This window comes from Opisthorchis viverrini (genome assembly GCF_000715545.1).
Source record: "Opisthorchis viverrini unplaced genomic scaffold opera_v5_25, whole genome shotgun sequence".
NCBI classification, from domain to species: Eukaryota; Metazoa; Platyhelminthes; class Trematoda; order Opisthorchiida; family Opisthorchiidae; genus Opisthorchis; species Opisthorchis viverrini.
In genome coordinates this window covers 993952-1014391 of record NW_008751681.1, presented here as the reverse complement: position 1 = coordinate 1014391, position 20440 = coordinate 993952, and the positions used below count along the sequence as shown (strand labels likewise).

The following is a 20440-nucleotide window of genomic DNA, read 5'->3' as shown; positions in this document are numbered from 1 at the left end:
ACTTCCACAAATCTCCGGTGACCGAAACTGTGGCAGCTGGAACCACCACGATAAACATTTGGTTTTTACAGTTGATGATGTTGATGTGGAAACGTATCGGGCGCGCAGCCCTTCGGAACGGACTACTTACGCTGGAGAATCTTGGATGCACGTCTTCAGGAACATTGGGAAACCTTATGGTCAGTGGTTCGGAAGAACGTCGCATTGCGTACAAACTGTAAGATATAATTTTCATATTGGTATTTCCATGCTATCCCTTTCGATTCTGTCAGGAAATCTACGCGCCTTAACAAGTCAAAAATCCCCATACATAGTCAAACTTTATTTGGACCAATTGGATTTCATGATTTTATGTAGAACTCTCATCTTAAAATGTCGCAGTTCCTCACATACAGCAATTTTTTGTGGAACGCGCTCCCACAAATGTTGAGTAGTTGGACGCTGAGTTTGAACGTTGTCAGCCAGTAAATATCACATTGTTTTGCGGAGTCACATGGACTTCTGGAATGCATGTCTCAATGATCGCGGTTACTAAATGGACAATAGAATTGTAGCTAAAAGGCTTCAAACACGGCTATCTGGCGAGTAGCGTCAATACCACCCACCGTTACTGATCCACTCGTCGTTCAGGTGTTTGTAAGTCACAGAGATTCTTTAGTCAGTTACCTGGCTGAACACGGTACGCGTGACCACGTTTAAACGAGACATACGGGCTACACATACACGCCGTATCTCATAAACGTAATATTCCACATGCTGAGTAACAGTTCACCACTGGGTACGTGAACAAATGATCCGCCTAATGTTTGTTCATCTTAGAGGCAGGGATTGGTCGGACCCATGCCACCATGTGCTATCGAACCTGAGCGTTACTGTTGGGAACGAAACTATGAAGGACAATGAAAGTTGGTATACCATCCACTTGTAAGATATTCAGAGACACTCGGAAACAGGTAGAAAATGGTATATAAAAAATTCACTTAGAAATAAACAAAAACGTTCTGAATATGTACAGTCATAAGCCAATTTGAGGGACGGTAGTTCAGGATGAACGTACAATAATCAAAGTAGGGACCCTGTTGTTGCACTCCTTCTCAGACTTCCATCGTTCATACGCCTCAGCAATTGTTCGGTTAAGTGTCGCGCTGCGTTGGATCACACGCCAGCGGTCTTTGAGGTCCACTGGCCTGCGCCCACTTCGTCGGAAAGACTGTCTCCATACACGTACCCAACAATCCACTGCGTCCCGATGTTCAAGAAAGCCTTGCCACAGTGCAAGAGATTCCTCCAGGGTAAAGGGCACCCGCTTCTGATCTGGTGGCGGAGTGGATAGCTTGATCACTTCTCTAGTGGTGGACCGGTGCACTAGAAACACAAAGAACGGGTGGTCGAAATAATGGATTCATTTTTCAACCCGTTTATGAAGTACGGTACTACTTTGAAAACTATAAAAGCGCTCTCGAATCAACACGTTTCACATACATACCACCAGAGAAGTGCTATAAAAATTTGCGTATTGAATTATGCGCTAAACCTATTTATTTATCAAACGGAGAGCCAGTTTTAAGCAGAAGACTGGTTTGAGCCATCGTTTTTACAAAAATTTGTCAAGATGTAATACAGGTGACATTTGTTCTCAAGAGCTCCAACAGGTAGTTTTTGCGCGATGTTTATCGACGTTTTAGTGGGCGATTGAACATCGAATACACCGGAAGAATCGACCACGTACAAACAATTTGAAATCTGAGCAGTTATCATCTGCACATAGTTCGCGTTTTCCTGAATGAATCACGCCTAAAGAAGCACGAAAATGACCGTATTCTAACATTCAGTGAAAAGGTATTCCCATCAGGGTGGATGTCAAGATGGACTATGGGGAAGCATTGTGGATCACCAAAAGGAACCGAGGAAGACGGAAATATACCTCGCCAGAACTGAAGGACTGTTGTGTCTTATGAATTCATAACTTGATTCCTAGTGAGTTGTGTTCGGTAAGGGGCAACATAGTGATAAAGCGACGTTCAATTTTGGACGACCGGATCAATGGATGTGTCGGTGGTATGACTTAAAGAGAACAGGAGTTGAAAGTTGTCGCTGAACCCGTTCCGAACGGACTATGCTCGCGCTTGTAAAAGCAAAAGCGGCGCAGAAAAAACGGATGTATTAGTTTGATTGTCCTTAGAGGTTCCAGCACGTGCCACCCTGCAAACACTCCGCAAAACCCGAGGACAAAGCCGTGAAAATCAGGTTTCCGTCCAAGCCGTGGACTTTGTCTCTATCCCTCAACACCATCATGCGGACGAAAAAAAGATATCCGTCCTCTTTGATTTGAAAGCACCATGCGACTCAGTCGGACTCTGGTTTATGTTGCTCGGTAACCAGTGAAACCAGTCCCAAAATCTTTTCAGTTCCCTCAATTTACTCTAACAATCACAAACGTGTTGAAGCCCCGGGAAAGTTTAGCCTAATTCGACTACTAAAACTGGGATTCAACAGATATGTATTCTTGCAGCCTTCTAAACCATGTGCCGCAAATAGTTATGGAGGCCCCTTTTCAACTGTCTACTGTCATAGAGTTCCAATTAATGGTTCGGACTTCGTCGAAATACAGAATACGCTGAATAATTCAGCTCAATTCGTTACTGATTCTGCGATTCGCCTTATGAAGTTACACCTAGGGATTGAACGGATACATCACCAAATATTGTCACTGCAGCCAAGCGATTGGAACCAACTATATGGGTGATCTCATCACTTCTGTTGAAAGCAGCACCGACAAACCGATAGCTACATTCGATCTGTCTCTCCAACTTAACCTGGTTGTGTCGGCGTGAAGGTGAGAGTGCACAATGATTAGGTGCGATCCGTTCTATTAGTAAACGTTGCACAGATTGAAGACGGTTACTTGCACTCGACCGGCTTCGCACACACACGACATTTCTAATGCTGGAGTATGATGAATGATAACCGACAAGCGTTCAGTGAATATTTGATTGACAGGCAAGTTTACAGAACTGGTCACATCAATGCAGACATCTCCCTCTTGGGAGACCATCTAAGGAAACCGGCTGAGCGTTGTCTTTTTTCGAGTGGGAATGCGGAATGAGTGCGATGCGGAGGTAACACATGCACACATGGAGAGGATTATCATAAACACCTACCGAAACCTTCATAAACATGTTGAGAAGATGACCGAATTGCTTACAATAAAAGGTGTTGTTTCTTGGTACGACACTATCTACAAGGATGGTGAGGGCTGTTCGATAGCCCATACTACTGGTTTTACCGCTGGTCTTAGATGGCGGGTGAACACCAAATTGAGTGAAAATCATCATCATCAGAGGCACCATTGTTCTAGACCAGCGAGTTAAATGTCTCTGGTTGGATGGTTGCTCGTTGATAGTAGACTCTGTGCAGTTTGTTTGGCAAAGTCTGAGAGTATCCAGTAAACGAGCCGATGATTGGTCTGTTCATTTTATTTGCTTTACCCCCAACAGACTGCAGCTCTGATATACCCAAAGGCAGCTTTTATGACGCTTTGAGCGCCATGTTGCGGCGGGTTAAGACTTAGCGGTGCTGAGGCTCATCTGGGTGAGCCTCTTGGACCGGAATCACAACGGCGAACGCCTGCCCCAGTTATGTACTGACCCCGGGATCTCCCTGTTCATTACTAACTCCCAACAAAACCGAAGCCGCCTGGTCACATGGTGTCCTCCGCGCTTGAGCCACGCCCCAATACAGATAGACCATCTCACTATTAGCTATAGGTGGTGTGGGCCAACCACTTATTGTCGCTCATTTTGGAACACCTATTTGGGTTCGGATCACGCGCTTGTTCGTTGCTGCCACTCACTGCACTTTTCGGGGACGTGCAAGATGCGTACACCTCCCCTGGTCATCGAACAGGCACCGGAACCTGATGTGAAGCAGGTATACCAGAACCAACCTGCCATAATCACTACCAAAGAATGCAACATCAGTGTTGACACTGAATCTTCACTACCGTACAATCAAAAAGTTTATCTAATTACATTTGAAGCCTTAAAGTGAAGAGAAGGCCTACACCTCCAAGTGCTCAATCAGACCATCTGAAAAAATATTGAAAGCACGAACGGCAATCAATCAGCCACCATTGCTTGCAATATCTCCAACTAAGCGCAAGAGCGATCAAGAAGAGTCCATCCTGGGTGAAGGATATATGCGGAATTATATAATCACCGTAAACCGAGATGTCAACGGTACACTGTCCTGTGAGGCGTACACACTTGGGAACAAACAATCGCCGTCCCGGGGAACGGACCGAGGACTCTCTACTTCAGTAAACCTATTGCATCGTTCTCGACTTTCGTACGAATGTCTTTGACCTTTACATCTGTTGTATGCGAAATACCATCAACCCATTTGACTGTACAGTGAAGACAACAGGATAACAAGGCACAATCGTCCCGGATAATTGCGGGATACGAGTCATGCTGGAGTCAGCATTCTTGAGCCTGTGGACTCGGTTCTTGCGCCTTCAGAGTCTCAGCAATTCACGTTACAGATTCAGCTTCGATAGCCTTCCGAAGCTGACAATGTATGACCACGAATACCTACGATCTGGAAGACACCAAAGATACAATTTGACACATTATCAACATGATCCAGGCCCCGCCATTGCATGGATCTGCTGAATGCTATCATACTGAAGTTCACACGGAGTGTGTGCCACTGGGTAAAATATCGAACGGAGTGGATACTAAGCCATCGATATTACACAGGAAAGTGGAAAATGTTCTGAAAGGAGGCAGAGCCAAAAGATGAGTCAGGAGACGCATCCCCTTGATCCGTACCGGGGGGTGTCGGTCCCATGCGCATTACGGCCAAACTTCGGTTCTTCTATCAAAAGCTTACAAACATCTTTGAATTCATCTAGGGTAATTAATATAATGTACGAGTGTGTGGAAAATGTCGTTTCTTCGCTATAATTATGTGAAACATGTGCAGTCCTTGAGAGTTTGTTACATTACGAAACTATTGGAGCATCACTCTACGAAAGTAACGAGATGACACATGTATGTGTACACAAAGCTTCACGGTACTTAGAACTAACCTTCAAGTGGTGTAGAGCATGGCGTATCGGATGAACCGACGAATCGTTCAAAGTGGTCATTCGGAAGGAGCAGCCTGCCAGATGCTTTTTTGGGTCTGGATCTATGGGAGCGCACTTCATTCGCGGGTCGTGTGACAGGTGCTAGGGAAAAGTCGCAGGGAACAAGATGGCAAAATGCGGTGGATCACGGGTGAATCGCTTTAACAAGCAACATTCACTGTGCCACAAACGGTAGCGTCAATTCGAAAAGTTCCTAACATACCACCAACATTTACCGCAGTCTATGAAGTTATGGGGACGCAACTGGGAAACTACATTAGAGTGAATACTGATACAAGCATGCAAACCCAGGAAACTGTCAAGTTAGCGAGTGATGCAGAATAAAAACCTGCAGTTAGACTGATGTAGTGAGACATAAAGGTGGAACGTGCAGAAATCGCACTAGGGACATTACAACCACCATTCGAGACATCCGTTAGTCGGAGAGATCCACACCAACTCTATTAAGTAACTTCAATAGTAAGGATTGAGAATGTTGTGACATACTTTGGAAACAATAGTATCGGGTTGCAAAGCTCAGTACCCAAATGTGAGAACAGCCAAGTAAACACACCTACACTGGGAGACCGGAGAACCATTACACTGCTTTCGTAAGATGAGTCGCAATCTGGAACACAATCTCTCGGAGATTTACTGTGTCAATCTAAGAAGCGACACTTATGATTAGGATACGGAGCCCTAGGGGGATGCTTATGGATATATGAGAAGCTAAATTACTTCAAAATCAGTGACAGAATATAGTTGGTAACAAGGCCCGCGCAAACTGTTTCTATAACGTCGTACGCTACCGAAGAAATCGTATGTCGAGGTTTACGAGCAAAATGTAGCATCGAGTTCCGTATGGGCAAGTGAAGCCATTAACAGTCGTTCCATCTATACGGTACCAGAGACCACGTGAAAAAGGTTAAAATCGGGGGTACGTACATACACTTTGGAGAAATAAAGTCAAAGGAAGGGGGTTGAATGGTGGGTAGGTCGGTTTTATGGTCTCCCAAAAGTGCACAAACCCGGCCTAACTCTCAGGCCCATCCTCGATATGTCTTATTCTCCTTATCGTGCTTTGGCTAAATGGCACGTCAGTCTGTTAAAACCAATCAGGAGAGAGGTGTCGACACAGAGCCTAAGAGACAGTTTTGACTTCGTCGATCGGATTAAAGATCTGAAGGTTGATAAACACTCCATGTTCACCCTGGACGTCGAGTCATTGTTTACCAACGGACTATGTTTGTGACTTGATTGAGTGCAACGGTAAAGATATTTGCATTCCTATCTCGCACCTTAAGGAACTCCTGCTCCTTTGTACCTACAACGTTCACTTCACTTCCAACAATCAAATTTGTCGACAGAAGGACAGGATCGCGATGGGGTCTCCTCTAGGACCCATTTCGGCAGATATTTTCATAGCCGAACTGAAGACCTAGAAATTAGACGCACTCATTGCACGGCTAAAATTGTATCGTCGCTACGTGGACGACAGTTTCGTACTTGCCGACAAAACTATCAGCACAACAGACGTGCCAAGCAGTTTCAATTCAGTTCATACCAATATCAAGGTTACTACCGAATCAGAACAGAACGGACAGTTAAGTTTCCTCGATGTCAATATCAAAAGGAAGACTGACGGGACCATAGAATGCAGAGTCCATAGAAAGCAAACGTGGAAAGGTCAGTAGATTCACTTAGACAGCTCCGTTCCGTGCAACAAAAGCGCGATCTAATTAGATGCCTGATTGAGAGAGCAATGAAGATATGCTCCCCCAACTGCTCAGAAGAGGAACTCAAGTTCTTCTGACGCACATTCCTGCAGAACGGATATCCTGCAAGGTTCGTACTCAAGCCTATGGAATCCGTTAAGCCCAAGCCTACACAAAGTTTTATTGGGAAGAAGCCCATCTACATGAGGCTTCCATTCAAAGGTGACTCGGTAGCTGAACTCATTAACAGAAGGCTTAGAAACTCTGTTGATACGATGTACGTGGTTGCTAATCTGTGTCTGAGATTCAACTCCAGCCCCACTATCAGTTTCCGCTTGGAGGATAAATTGCCACAGTCTACCACCAGCTTTTGAGTGTAGTCATTTGTATGCTCGTGCCAAGCATCATAAGTTGGTCGTACGACAAGGCATTTGTCGGATAGAATGCGAGAACACAGTCCCGTATCTCTGAGTGGTCGTAAGAAGAAACCAGGCTCAAGTGCGATTGTATCACATTTGGCCGAAACTAGTCATGTCACCGACAAAGAGCAAGCCTTCAATACCATATATCGGGTAGCTCTGAACCGATCACGACTGGTACGATCCAGAATACTATCGATCGCAGAGGCGATTGGAATCCGACTGCTGGATTCACAACTTTGCGTCCAAAAGAAACTCGTGCAACCTCTGAACTTGAACTGGCCTGCGGAAAATACGGTTCGAAATAAGTATACAGTAAATTTAATATGCAAACAGTTCAATGCTGTGATCCAAAATGGAAAGATTTGTGGTATTGTGGGGCGATATAATAGTGGCAGAGTGCCTGCAAAAGTAAAAAAAACGCGCCAATTTGGCCCGAATAACCTTCGCGCGCTTCTTCAGAAGGTTACGGGAACCAAAGTGATCAACGGGGTACACTTACTCGTCACTAAGGACCTGTTGCTTAAGGTGCGCGTCACCGATGGGTCAGATTGGTTGGACCATTGCGAATGCAACCCACGCATTTCCAGCAAATGGGCCTTTACTTCTGACAGCAGCGACTCTGAGAGGGGATCACTGGAACCAAATCCGACCGGGTGAGCCGTAAAAGTAGACAGCGTATGTTGGACGGTGGGGTGCTAGGATAGGTGAAATATAATGGAATTCACAGGATGAAGAGGAATGCAGCATACGATGAAAATTTTGGAAGGTCTCTTGGATGATGGCACCAAAAAATCGCTCAAATCGTAAACTGGCTGGATAGGGGAAAATCAGTTTTTCTTCAACCAATTGCAGTTATCACAAAAGGGTTCAGAACCTATGAGAAATAATGTTGATATCCCAGATTATGGAGGCGAGGATTAGCCGAGCTTGGTATTTCGCCATCAATCGAGGTGATATCACCGGTCCGAAGTGGCGTGGCAGTCTATTGAAAGCGCTGGTCTCCGTTGCAAGTCAATTGCCAAGCTCGGTGAACAGATCAACAGCCACCTGATTAACATTGTTTCTTCGGTGTTTTCGCTAATCGGACGTCCCTGAAAGCTTACCGTGCGTATCAGCCGAAGCAGTGTTAGAGCAGTTCCATCGTTGTTAGATTTTCATTTCCTCAGTCTTTTTGGACACGGAAGGAGTCGTAATCATCTGGTGACTAAGAACTCGCCGCTTTGCAATGAGTTCAGGGCCAGGATGGAATTGTCTCCAAGATTCCAGTATTGTCCGCAGCCAAGTGTCTGGTTGCGGCGCAAATATCAATAACTGTATCAAACAAAGTCATATTCAACGTTAGCTGACATGCGACACAGTTAAGATAACTTTGATAGCTTACAGTGGCCAATCGAGGATGGTGCACTTTATCCAGCGCAGAAAAATGCGAAATGGGGTATCGGTGAGGCCCGAGTTCAAATGTTAGTTTCAAGATGAACTTCTTCCGGTAATTGATCCATATCATTAGTAGCTGATGATGAACCCGCCCAGTTGAGCTACAGGCAGATTTATGAGGACACTATGTGACTAGGGAACCGATTGGTTTGAAAGCACTTGCAGCACATAAACCAAACACGAACAGCGTGCAGCCGCAGCAGACCCTCGTCATTGTCAGGTTTACCCACCTGCGCACTAATGTGACTAGAAAGTAAAGTAATATATGGAAACTCAACTCGTTGTAATCGAGAATTTCATGCTAAACAGGTTTCAGCTGCGTTGGTTCACATCGTCTACCAAATGGGGACCTAAATACTCGCCCAAACGATGGTTGAGGATCCTTATCGGCAAAGTCACGAGGTTAGTGACGCTCACATATTCACCCCGTCCTATTGACCCTCCAAATTTCCTCCATTTAACTCTATTCCTGTCACTTTCAATATTTTTCAAGACGAGTTACATCGACCGAAATTAGCAGGTGTTTCCGTACTATGCGAAGATGTCGATGGACAGCCTCAGCCTACTTCAAGGATGAAAACAGTCGCTTTATCCCTAATCTGAAGGTTATCGCCAAACGAAACAAGATACGTCCATGAAACTCATGGCCAAATTCATTTCACAACCCTCCCTGTCCTTTGGCCATCGAAAAAGAAATTTATGTCACTCACCCTTACTGTGGCAGAAACAGTTCGAAGGATGTCCAGAACTCCACTAACTTCATAAGCTCGTTGCCATTTTGAAGAAACGGATGTGTCAGCGCCGGTTTTGTCTGGTTCCGCTTGGTCAAGTTGCGCAAAAACCAGTTGCTGTAACTCGCTGTACGGAATTACACTAATGTGCAGAGGGGGGACTAGAAACTTAGTCAGGACTTACGCGTTGTAAGGATCGTCATGAATCACTGCATCGTTGGTGCCTTCTGTGTTACCTGTCTGAGTGGTACATTTACCATGGAATCCGTACGGCTTACTGATGCACTGATGGGATGAGAATTGGACACCACCTCTTGGCAGAGTGAAGTACAATATCCCTGTAGTTTGTTCAGGTAATCTGTCCATTTATGCGGATGCATCGACGTTACCCGCTGAAATATAAAAAATATGAGTCCAACCACTTTGCAAAAAGTAAAGCGGTGAGCGGTGTAAGCGATGCGATGCGTGTGTGGGTCTGGCTCGGATGGATAAGAACGGAAAACGATTTCCGTTAAAAAAAACCAACTAAATCAATAACGGTTAGAGCAGGAAATACGCTTTCCCTTGCTAGATAGGTACATGCGTAACCTAAAGGATGGTGAGTTTGCCTGCTGTTAAAGTAGTCCTGGGTTCGCTACAACCTGCTGACGGTGACTGAAGTTCTAAAACCGTGAGAAATGTAATGTGCATTGCAGATCGGTTATCTACTGTCGGTGGATTTCCGATTGTCCTAATTCGTTATCCCAGGGAGTAAAAAACTGCCGAGCGGTGATGAATGAGGCTGAAGGTATTGATTTCTTTTGTGAATTAACGGAAATACAGTAAACAGTCTACAGCGTCCTCTCTCTGGAGCGACCAGCACCCTCCAGTGGCCATTGAATTTAAGTTATGCAGAGCATAGAATAAGGTTTTGTCTCGTCAGTGAAATGAGCTGGGTTAAACTTATCTACACACCACCAGTTACATTCTTGCTTCATAAAACTAAAGGAGGTCGGTGTCGTGTTTTAAAATTCAGCATGTCTGTCTGGAACGATTGTTTTCAGGGTCTTTGAAGACTTGTTCGCAACAGTAGTCATTTGAGTATTACAATCGATCGACCGAACCCCATATGTTAACTAGTCATATTCCCCAGTGATGTATTGCACAAACGAATAAAAACAGCTGTTTTTGGGCTGTTGCACTTTTTTTCATATATAAAAGCACTTAACCATTCCTTGCGCATAACAGTGAATATTTAGCCGTCATTTGTGAGACGTATGATGTAGCATCAGTGCACACCCTAATTACACGTTGCGCTCATTTTTGTTAACCGTGTTAGTTTTGACTACCCGTTAGTACTTTTCACAAGATTGTGCAACCAGACGCAGTCATTTCATCTCAATCGGTGCTTTAGTGCGATGTTTACTCAAAAGAGACCGGAAGGAATGCGCATGAAACGTCTGGCTGGACCAACTTGACTAGACAGCCGTGTTGGTTTTGGCAACCAGCCCCATTGACTAAAACACTCCAGAAAGCCGTTCAACTTTCGTTACTTATACCTCCACGGCCGGATGCCACAACATTCATGGAGGAAGATTATGACAGCAAAAATAATGACAGTCGTTCAGCTCCAACACTCTTTTGGTGCATGGCTGCCATCTCACCCGAAGGAAGCGCGAGAGTTGAAATACTACCATGTTCCGCAAGCCTAGTCAAGAGTAGTCGAAACGCAGAGGTTGTGTCCGAACCACGAACCTTGTGGTCAATAATCTCCAGCCTTAACCACTGACCTATTTCGAGCTCATGTTTGCACAGATGAGGGGAGACCTAAAACGGTGCCTGGCTGCCATCTCACCCGAAGGAAGCGCGAGAGTTGAAATACTACCATGTTCCGCAAGCCTAGTCAAGAGTAGTCGAAACGCAGAGGTTGTGTCCGAACCACGAACCTTGTGGTCAATAATCTCCAGCCTTAACCACTGACCTATTTCGAGCTCATGTTTGCACAGATGAGGGGAGACCTAAAATACATATACACATATGTAATAAATCAGGTTCTTTACGTGACAAACTAGCCATAAACACTTCGTGGGTCACCTATCAATCAGCCCGCCTGGGCCAGTTCAGTGAAAAATCTCGTCTGCTGAAACTGGCTTAAAAGAGCTAGACGTAACAAGACAATCATCTGTCCCCTGACGAAAATCATAACCCGTTTTTAATTGCAGTCGTTGCCTATAGCTAGATCGTTTAATAGTTATATAATGAGGTCGTCAGCAAGGTCAGATTCCCGAAAACAACACTAGAATGCCCGGAACTTGCTGCGACCCTGAAACTCCATCAAAATCACAGTAAGGAAGCCGTCAAGCAGCCGGGCCAGAAAAGCCAACTGCCGATTGGACGCTGAAGCAGTCAGACAGGAAGGGCCGACAATGCTCGAGTATTCGGGCGTCACAAGCAACGCCAACCAATCACCCAACGCCGATCGGACAGCGTGAATTAAAGGTCAAAAGTGCGCTTTAAATACCGCCATGCTCCTTGTAATTTTCGCATTCGCTTGTTCGCAATAAAACTTTCTTGCTTGTTGGTGAGTCTTTTTGCCACGCTAAGGTACTAGAGTGGGGACTGTAATTAGTTACAACAGAGGGTGAAGTGTTTCACATGTCACGTATCTCATGTGTCCATACATAGCCCTCCCATGCAATGAAAACCGAAGCATTAGTTGCTGAAGCGTGAGTCCGAAACACCATTTATTGTGTATAAAGGACGACACCCTGTGCAGTAGACAACGGCTGGAAAAGAAACAGTTGGGGAGGACAATATACTGCCATGTAAGTATTGTTCGCTCAAAGTAGGGTAAGAGCATCCCACCAGAAAATCCTGCTTTACGCAGGCTTATGTCAAAGTGGATTGGTTTAGGAAGCCTATGGGTGCGGTGGAGTTAAATGCTGACTATCGAAGAAAATGACACCGGTTTGATTTCCAGTGGTATGTTTGTGTTTGGGGCTGCGTTGTTTAGGTAACACAGTCATTTCCTCAATATTCAAAGCCTAGCGCCTATAACTTACCCATACATGGCTGCTTAAGGCACATGGGTCAAATAAACGCGTCTTTGGAACGTCGGCCTATTTTATCATCGTGATCTGTCTTGATGGCGTTCCACTGTTTGTAGTGCCTAGCTGCCATGCCGCCCGAAGGAAGCACGAGGGCTGGGACACTACCAGGTTGCCCAAGCCTAGACAGGGAAAATCGAGATGCAGAAGTCAAGTTCGGACCACGGACCTTCTGGCCAGTAAATCTGCGCTTTAACCACCGAGCCTTCTCCCCCCCCCCGCCACTAACACCTCACTGTGGGACCAACTCGAATTGGCGCCCTCTAAAACCACGAAATCATAAACGAACGTGATGAAAAATGGCTATTTTATCGATCCATTAGGGCAAACATCTCTGGCCATAGAGTGCAAACGACACTAGGATCACTGAAGCTGAGCAGTTCAACAATTCTATCAGGTGAACTGTTTGACTAACTTACCGTCTTTGTAACGAAACTGATGGAGCTGACTATCAATGAGGCTTTTTCGCCTTGAAAAGACTGACGCAATATCAACTTTTCAAAGTGGCCAACTCAAGTGATACAATCTCCCTCCTCAGGAGCGCAAACACACCATGTAAACCTAAGACAGCTCGTTCCCAAGAGTATTCATTTGGTTGGAGGGGGTAATTCGATCCGCCTTTTGGCCTCGTTAGGCTCAGCGTGTTTAACCCAATTGTTCAGTGCGTTAGGAACCTGACTAACCGTAAACATGTCGATGAGTATCCAAGAAGTTCCACCGCAGGGACTAAACTAATTAAGCTGATTGCATCGTGCACATCATACAGGTAAGTGAGGTTAGCGACCGCGCAGGGTCGAGGTTAAGCTTGTGGATTTTGAACCTGATCAGGTGATCGATTTTTTCAACATCAACCCAATGGGTCCCAATCAGAATAAAACGCATATTGGTGTTTTCCAACGACCAACCAACCGTGCTTTGTAATTTCCGTCAAATTTCTAGAATGTAAATTTCCTATGCTTACAACTGTCTCCTCCGGAAAAGATCTGTGGCCCGAACCTAGCGCTTGCTCTTGTCTAGATATGGAAAACATGGCAGTACCTCGGCCTTGGTGATTCCTTCGAGTTCTACGGCAGCTATGAGACAAATGAGTCCCACAGCTGGACAGCTGTAGCGCGTTCCCACACAAGAATACCGGAGCCTTACTACAAATCTAAAGCGGATGAAAGTAGAGCCAAAAGTGAACCGACCACAACTACAACAATTGCAAAACGGTAGACAATGCAATGTCTTATAGCCGGCATAATGTTGAATCACCGGACCACAAGAGGTGGACACCACTGGGGTCATTTCACGCTTCTTTCAACTATTGTCTACCTCTAGGAGGACCACCATCATCAACGTTATTAGCTCAAAATCACATGGGTTGTATGCTGACAGTAGTAGCCGAAATCCCATCCACTAACCAATTAATAAGGGTGCGATAGAGATGATATTGTGAGTCGAATAATGATTGCAAGTGTTACGGGAACTTTTTGTTGAGTGTGAGGCTACGCACCGGAGGAAAGGGCTTGTGTACCTGAAAACCATTGACGACGTAGCTGTTGGTGTAGCTAACCCAGATCGACCAGGTTGCCTATGCTCCTCGTGTTTCTTTTTCTCTTTATCAACTTATTAGCTTACAGCCCCAGAAAGCTTCTCAGCATGAGGCTGAGCGGAAAGGGCTATTAAGGAAAACCGGTTTACTGGCGTTTGAGGAACGTGGCCATGCCACCCAAACATATGAGGTAAAATTAGCTCACCTATCAGGGGAGTTCTTTCCTCCAAAAACCACCTTGATCCGAGCTGACCACAATATTCGAAATATGCGTCGGAGCCATCAGTGCTTAAACACCTAGAGCTTCCTAAAGTTTGCCAGAAGTATTACGATATGGGACATACCACTGCGTCATAGGTCCCAATTTTGATGATGTCGCGTCGAAGCCATAGATGTGGTGGGTTGAAGAAGCTACCTTCGAAGTTTCCATTCGAAGAATGATCTAATCTTTAACCGGCTCTCGAGAATGATGCTTCTAGTTAAAGTCTTCAGCAATTAACTCATCTACAAACACAAAATTTGGACTTTGTTCCACTCAGTCTTGCAGCAGCAAACAGCATTCGGTGGGTGGGAAGCGCATGTCAAATCTTTCAGCTGAGTTATTTAAGCTACCCAATGCCAGACGCAACTCCTTCGGATCCTATCTATTCAAGGCCATAGCGGTAGCGCATTCAGCACCTATAAGCAGATGTCCTGGGAACATTTTGATTGTGGTAGTTGAAGACAGACAAGTATTAAAATAAATTTAAAAAATCGTTCAGTTGTAGCACCTTTTCGGTGTCTGACTGCCATGCCACTCGAGCGTTGCACGAGCGCTGGGATACTGCCAGGTTGCCCAAGCCTAGACAGGGGAAGTCGAGAGGCAGAGGTTGGGTTTGAACCACAGACCTTCCGGTCAGTAAATTCGCGCCCTAACCACTTGGGCCATCTCGTCATCTCGGTGAGCAAAGAGCTGACGGCTGATAATTTCAACTTCCCAGGTTCGGAAAGGTTAGTTTGTGCTACTCCACTTTGAGCAGGTGGCTTAGAAGTTTGACCCACAGGGCAGTGGGAGGAAGGAGTGTTTCGCTCTGGGCCTTGTCCCTAGCCTCTAGCTTCTAATTTTGACGACGAGACAGCAGTTCTTGGGATTTCTTTGGGGAACCCTGCCCGGAGCTGGTGATTTAACAACTAACTTGGCTGTGGAGGACTGACCTAATCTGAGGACTCATGATGCGATGCACAGCAGGTTCGTTTGGGTCTTCGACGTTTTCTTCGATCGAATTAGATACTTTATCGGTTGTTACGATCCACTGTCTTGCAATTGGAATATGATATTTTCCGGACGGACCCAAAAAGTCCTTTCTCCAAGAAGGGATACAACATTTTCAAACGCTGGATGCCTAGAGTAAACACCTCACGACCTTTGCAATATCGCCTCAAAGAACAATATAACTTTACTCATAAACTAGCCGATAATACGATTGCTCACAGCTCAGTGCTCAATGCACCTTGTATGGCTGCTCCTAATGCCTTCCTGGCATGGTTACATGTTCAAGAAAAAACTCCAGTCACACTAGCCAACATTGCAGTTCGACCATCATTTCAACGTATCAGGGAACTCATTGTCGAGTAAGGCTGTTTCAGCAGCATAGTTTGGTTTCTGACAGCTGACTAAGCGAATCAAAGTGGAATCCACGTTCCCCTCGAATAGAGTCTTATATTTCTCACCCTCTGCTCGGCAGTTCTTTTCCGAAATCCCTATATAAAACACGGTGGGGTGTCTGTATCAGCTGTTGCTCACTCCGCCCAAATGTCACATACATGACAATTTAGGTAAAATACGAGCCCAACCCACCGTAAGGTCGCGACCGTTGCCTATTAGGTTCTACGAGACAGTGAAGTTACAATATTCCCTGTTTATACATAACTTGCTGACTTGTTTGCGTGTGTAGATCTGAAGTTTTTGATCTACTTTAAAATTATGGATACGAGCTTGAAAAGAGCTAGATTGGTGGTAGAACAGCATGAAGCATACCATTATAAACATATCCAGTAAATCGTATCCATCAAGAAGTGATTAAACGCCCAGCCAAATAGCTAGTGCTAAGTAGTTTTCTCCGCGCTTTGGAACTATCAAGTGGCCAACCTTGGTCTCCGCCACACAGCTTCCAGTTCTTTGATAAAATGTAGACGGTGGTTCAGTTTCTGAAGAGCTTTATGTATCAACGGATAAAAGAATGGAAAATAGATTAATATGTTTCATCGAACTCACCAAGATGATATCCAACTGTGATTTGATCTTGTCACGGGACAAGTTTGAAGAGGAAACAGCCATAATGAGTTTGGCCAGTAACGTGATGGAACGCACTGCGCATTTGTGGATTTGAAGTAAAAGATGTCGGCGGCGCGGTGATGTAGATTTTTGCGACAGACAAGCGTCGTAACTGGTAACCAGCTCGCGGAATTGGAGAAGCCGCTCAACGACAAGGGATGCCAAAAGGACATTGAATCCATCAGCTGGACCAGCATCCAAATCAACCGTATCAGACAGTTCAAGCAGGGCTGCAAGCCGACTATGAGCACTTCACCGGAACCAAAAACAAACCTATCAACTCGTTACGCATGTGCAGTTTAGACCCATTCGAAGCATCCCAGCCATTGGTCGTTTGGATCCCAAACTCGGAGAGCAATGCATAAATACCATTCGTACTCATTGTACGATCCGATTAAGAATTCAACAGGACAGGAGTACAAAAATGTGTGGAAGCAATTGGAATTTAGTCTGGAAGTAGGAGTAAAGCGCTGCGAGCATTCCAGATCGTCAGTTGGCTCTGGATCTGCGAGAAGATAAATTCACAAATAGATTATACAGTGTTTATATCAAACTTGGTACAGACGGCAAACAAAAAAGTGGAGGGAAACACCGACTGACACAATTTTCCCTGTGAGTGAAATTAATCAGTAGTGGAAAGCAGAAAAGTGTGTCGGCGTTTCACTCGTACTGTGAAGTGTCAGCGAGGAAAATTTCATGGATATCCAAAGATTCAAGTCCGGAAAATTCCCTATATAAGTTTGGACAGCATCATTTAACTATGGGTGGTTCACTGGCAGTGGCATCGCATACAGCGCCACCCACTCTTCAACCAACAGCTCAACTAATGTGATCCAGCACTGATCGGTTCCCCGAGTTACGACATTCCCGAAAGAAGGCAACGCTGCTTCTGGGATGCTTTGCTTTATCAGCAGGTGTTGTGCAAAGACAGTTCCACTCCATCACGGAAGGCCAAGCTATCCTACTATCCGAGCAAAATACTGCGTTGTTACTAATTCAGCAATCCTCTCTCTAAACAGAAAGTGGCGAACTTTATCCCCGCGCAAGAAGGGCGCATAGAATACTGGTCACAGATAACCCCTGGACGTTTCAAAAGCTTTCAGCCGAGTGCGGTATGGAGGCCTTCACGCCCGACCACCTATGTACGACCTCTTTTGGCGATGGATTAAAAAAGGTGGAGTTAAAAGTCCTTAACCAATAGGTACCTACAAGTTCGCCCAGAGGGCGCTCTTTCCCAAGGCTGCGGTGTCTCCCATCCCTTTTCTGTCACTCATAAATGTTATACCTTTTCATCCGGACATTCACCACTGTGCTGCTTCCAACAAATGCACTTCTCATTAACGGACTTGGAGAATTCGGTGGAAGATAATGCGGAACCTCTGGAACTTGGACTTTGTGGACCCGAGCAACTAAACCTCCAGGGTGGACTTCAAACGAATGGTTAGTTGGCAAGTTCCCAACCAAACTGGGGGCGAGATCGCTCAGTAGTTAGAGCGCGAATTTACTGACCGAGAGATCCGTGGTTCGAACCCGAAATCTGCCTCTCAACTTCCCTGTCTAGGCTTGGGCAACCTGGCAGTATCCCAGCCCTTGTGCTTCCTTCAGGTAGCATGGCAACTAGGCACCGAAAGGGTGCTACAGCTGAACGATATTTATAGCCTTCAGCGATCTGTCTCACTTTAGTTACGTGTCCACAGCGTGCACACCACCAACACACTGAACGCCGATCTAGTTACCATTCACAATTGAGGTTTATCATACTCCATTACATTTGCACCTTCCAAATCCTTAGTTATGAATCTCTCCATTCTCACCTCCAATCACATCCTATCCATTGACTCTGGCCTTATTCCGTATACTCCGAGTCGTTTGCCTCTGGGGTTGTCATTTTCGAACGATGTCCGATTGTAGGTTAAACAAGCTGCGGCTCGGGCTTCCTTGAAGGCTGGATGATTGTCCCGTTTCTCGTAATTCTTCGCCTCTCCCAGTTGCTCCGACCTACAAATCTCATACTCGCCCTCCCCCACCATGGAATATTGTTGTCGAGTCTGGAGTGGGACTTCCATTTATAGTTTACTCCTGGACCAAGTTTGACGGAACACTGTGCGCCTCATTGTTCCCTCTATCCGGATTTATGGCTACTAATCCCTTCAACAGCGTCAAGGCTTAGCCTGTTTCCCATTAATTTGTCGCCAATTTCACGTCAAATGTTCTACCGAACTTTCATCTGTCCCAATTCACTTCTAATCATCGGTATCAGAGTGAAGCTCCACGTTTCCACCCAGGTCTATTCTTCTCTTCACTTTTTCTCCAATCCAGATGGCTCTAAAACAACCTCTAACTCTCTATTTTCGTGGTCCCATGCAATATCCACTCATTTAAGACTCGAGTTAACGGTTACCTGGCTGTATGTAATTGCTCGTTTTTATGTGCCCTAAATCTATCGATGTCTTATGTGAGTTTTCTACACTTGGTATCCTTACAGGTAAATCGAACCGTTCAGCTGTAATACACTATCGGTGCCCCGAAATAAGCACAAGGTCTGAGATACTACCAGGTTGTCAAAACCCAGACAAGAGCAGTCGAGATGCCGCGGTTAGGTTTGAACCACGGAACTTCCGGTCAGTAAATTCGCATCCTAACAACTGAGCTAACTTGAGCTTTATCCTTACATAAGATATCCGATCATGGGTTCTCCCCTCCGTCGTAGTCCACTGTAACCAAAGGAAATTCCGTTTTGTTTCGATGGTTCTCCCCAACCTACACCACGAGGGTAGCAGCACGCATTCATTCACGGGCACTGTATCACTTATTCGGTGCACAAACTTTAGAAACCCCTTGAACCATGCTTATTATTAAAAAAAGGATGTGAATATATCAAACAATGGACATTAATTGCATTGTCCGAATGATAACCATCGGCGGTTCCCTGATTGATTTTGCGACACGTCTTCGCCTATGACACGATTTTGTTCCGCGACAGCGACTTCAATTAAACCATTCACGAAAGCAAACACAAAATTTAAACTTTTACTCCAGGTTCATTCGAGCGTTTCCTTGCTGGGCATTATTTGAAGACACGATAGAGTATGAGAAAGACACTAACATACCCAGAACCACTGTAAAAATGCTTAGGCCAAGCACAATCCTTGTCATGAGCATAAAAGTCTGATCCCTTGACGGACATTACCATCACCATCATTGACAGCATGACATCAGTGTTCAACGCCGACGCTTCATTGCTACACAGCCATGATTTATTTGAAAGCCTTATTGTAAAGAAAAGAATAAAGGTGGACGGAGAATGGAGTTATAGTTTAATACAATCATTCCGAGGTGCCTACACCTACAGACATTCACTCAGGCAATCTGGATAGAAACTGACAACAACTGACAACGCCACTGACATCGGTTGGCAGCCATATCTTTTAGCGTCTCCATCATCATCACCATCATCATCATCAAAGACAGCAACATCAGTGTTGGCACTGATGCTTCACTGCCGTACAACCATAAGGTTTGTCTAGTTATATAGTTCCAGGCAATCTGGAAAGAAACTGACAGCAAGAACGCCACTGACATTGATTAGCAGCCATTTCTTGCAACGTCTCCAGCCAAGCACAGACGGGGTCACGGGGACCCCATCCTGGGAGGCGTACAACACCAACAACACCCAAACTCTTCGTCATCTCTTTGATGCCTTTCTGTCAAGTTATGTGCTGCCCACGTAGCGGTTTGCGCCATCCTGAAGGAAGCACGGAGAACAACACTCGTCTCGGTAGACTGTATTTCGGCAAGCGTGGCACATTACCGAGCCATCGTAGTCGATGATGCTGGATGTTTTCCCGGATTGAGGTGTCTGCAGCACAATCAAATACCCGTTTCCTAACCACTTCGTTACTAACACGCTGACGCCATCCAAAACCAGCCACGCTTCTGAGGCATCGGTGGTTGAAAACCTGAAGACGCCTTACATCATATGCCCTCAGAGGCTGTCTCTCACCCATACAACAACACAGCCCTTACTGTAGCCTGGTACACACGACCCGTAAGATCCAGTGAGATGCCTTTTT

General features: G+C 45.4%; 1 protein-coding gene across 1 annotated transcript; it reads right to left on the bottom strand.

Annotated features, from left to right (window-relative positions):
- Nucleotides 1-1042: 1042 nt before the first annotated feature.
- T265_02144 (hypothetical protein) lies at nucleotides 1043-16824 on the bottom strand (the record flags this gene model as incomplete). Its single annotated transcript, XM_009166318.1, has 8 exons — nucleotides 1043-1365; nucleotides 7768-7963; nucleotides 9413-9575; nucleotides 9618-9771; nucleotides 14259-14350; nucleotides 14398-14495; nucleotides 16308-16597; nucleotides 16641-16824. The coding sequence occupies 8 exons, from the start codon at nucleotides 16747-16749 to the stop codon at nucleotides 1043-1045; spliced, it is 1425 nt and encodes a 474-aa protein (XP_009164582.1).
- Nucleotides 16825-20440: the final 3616 nt, after the last annotated feature.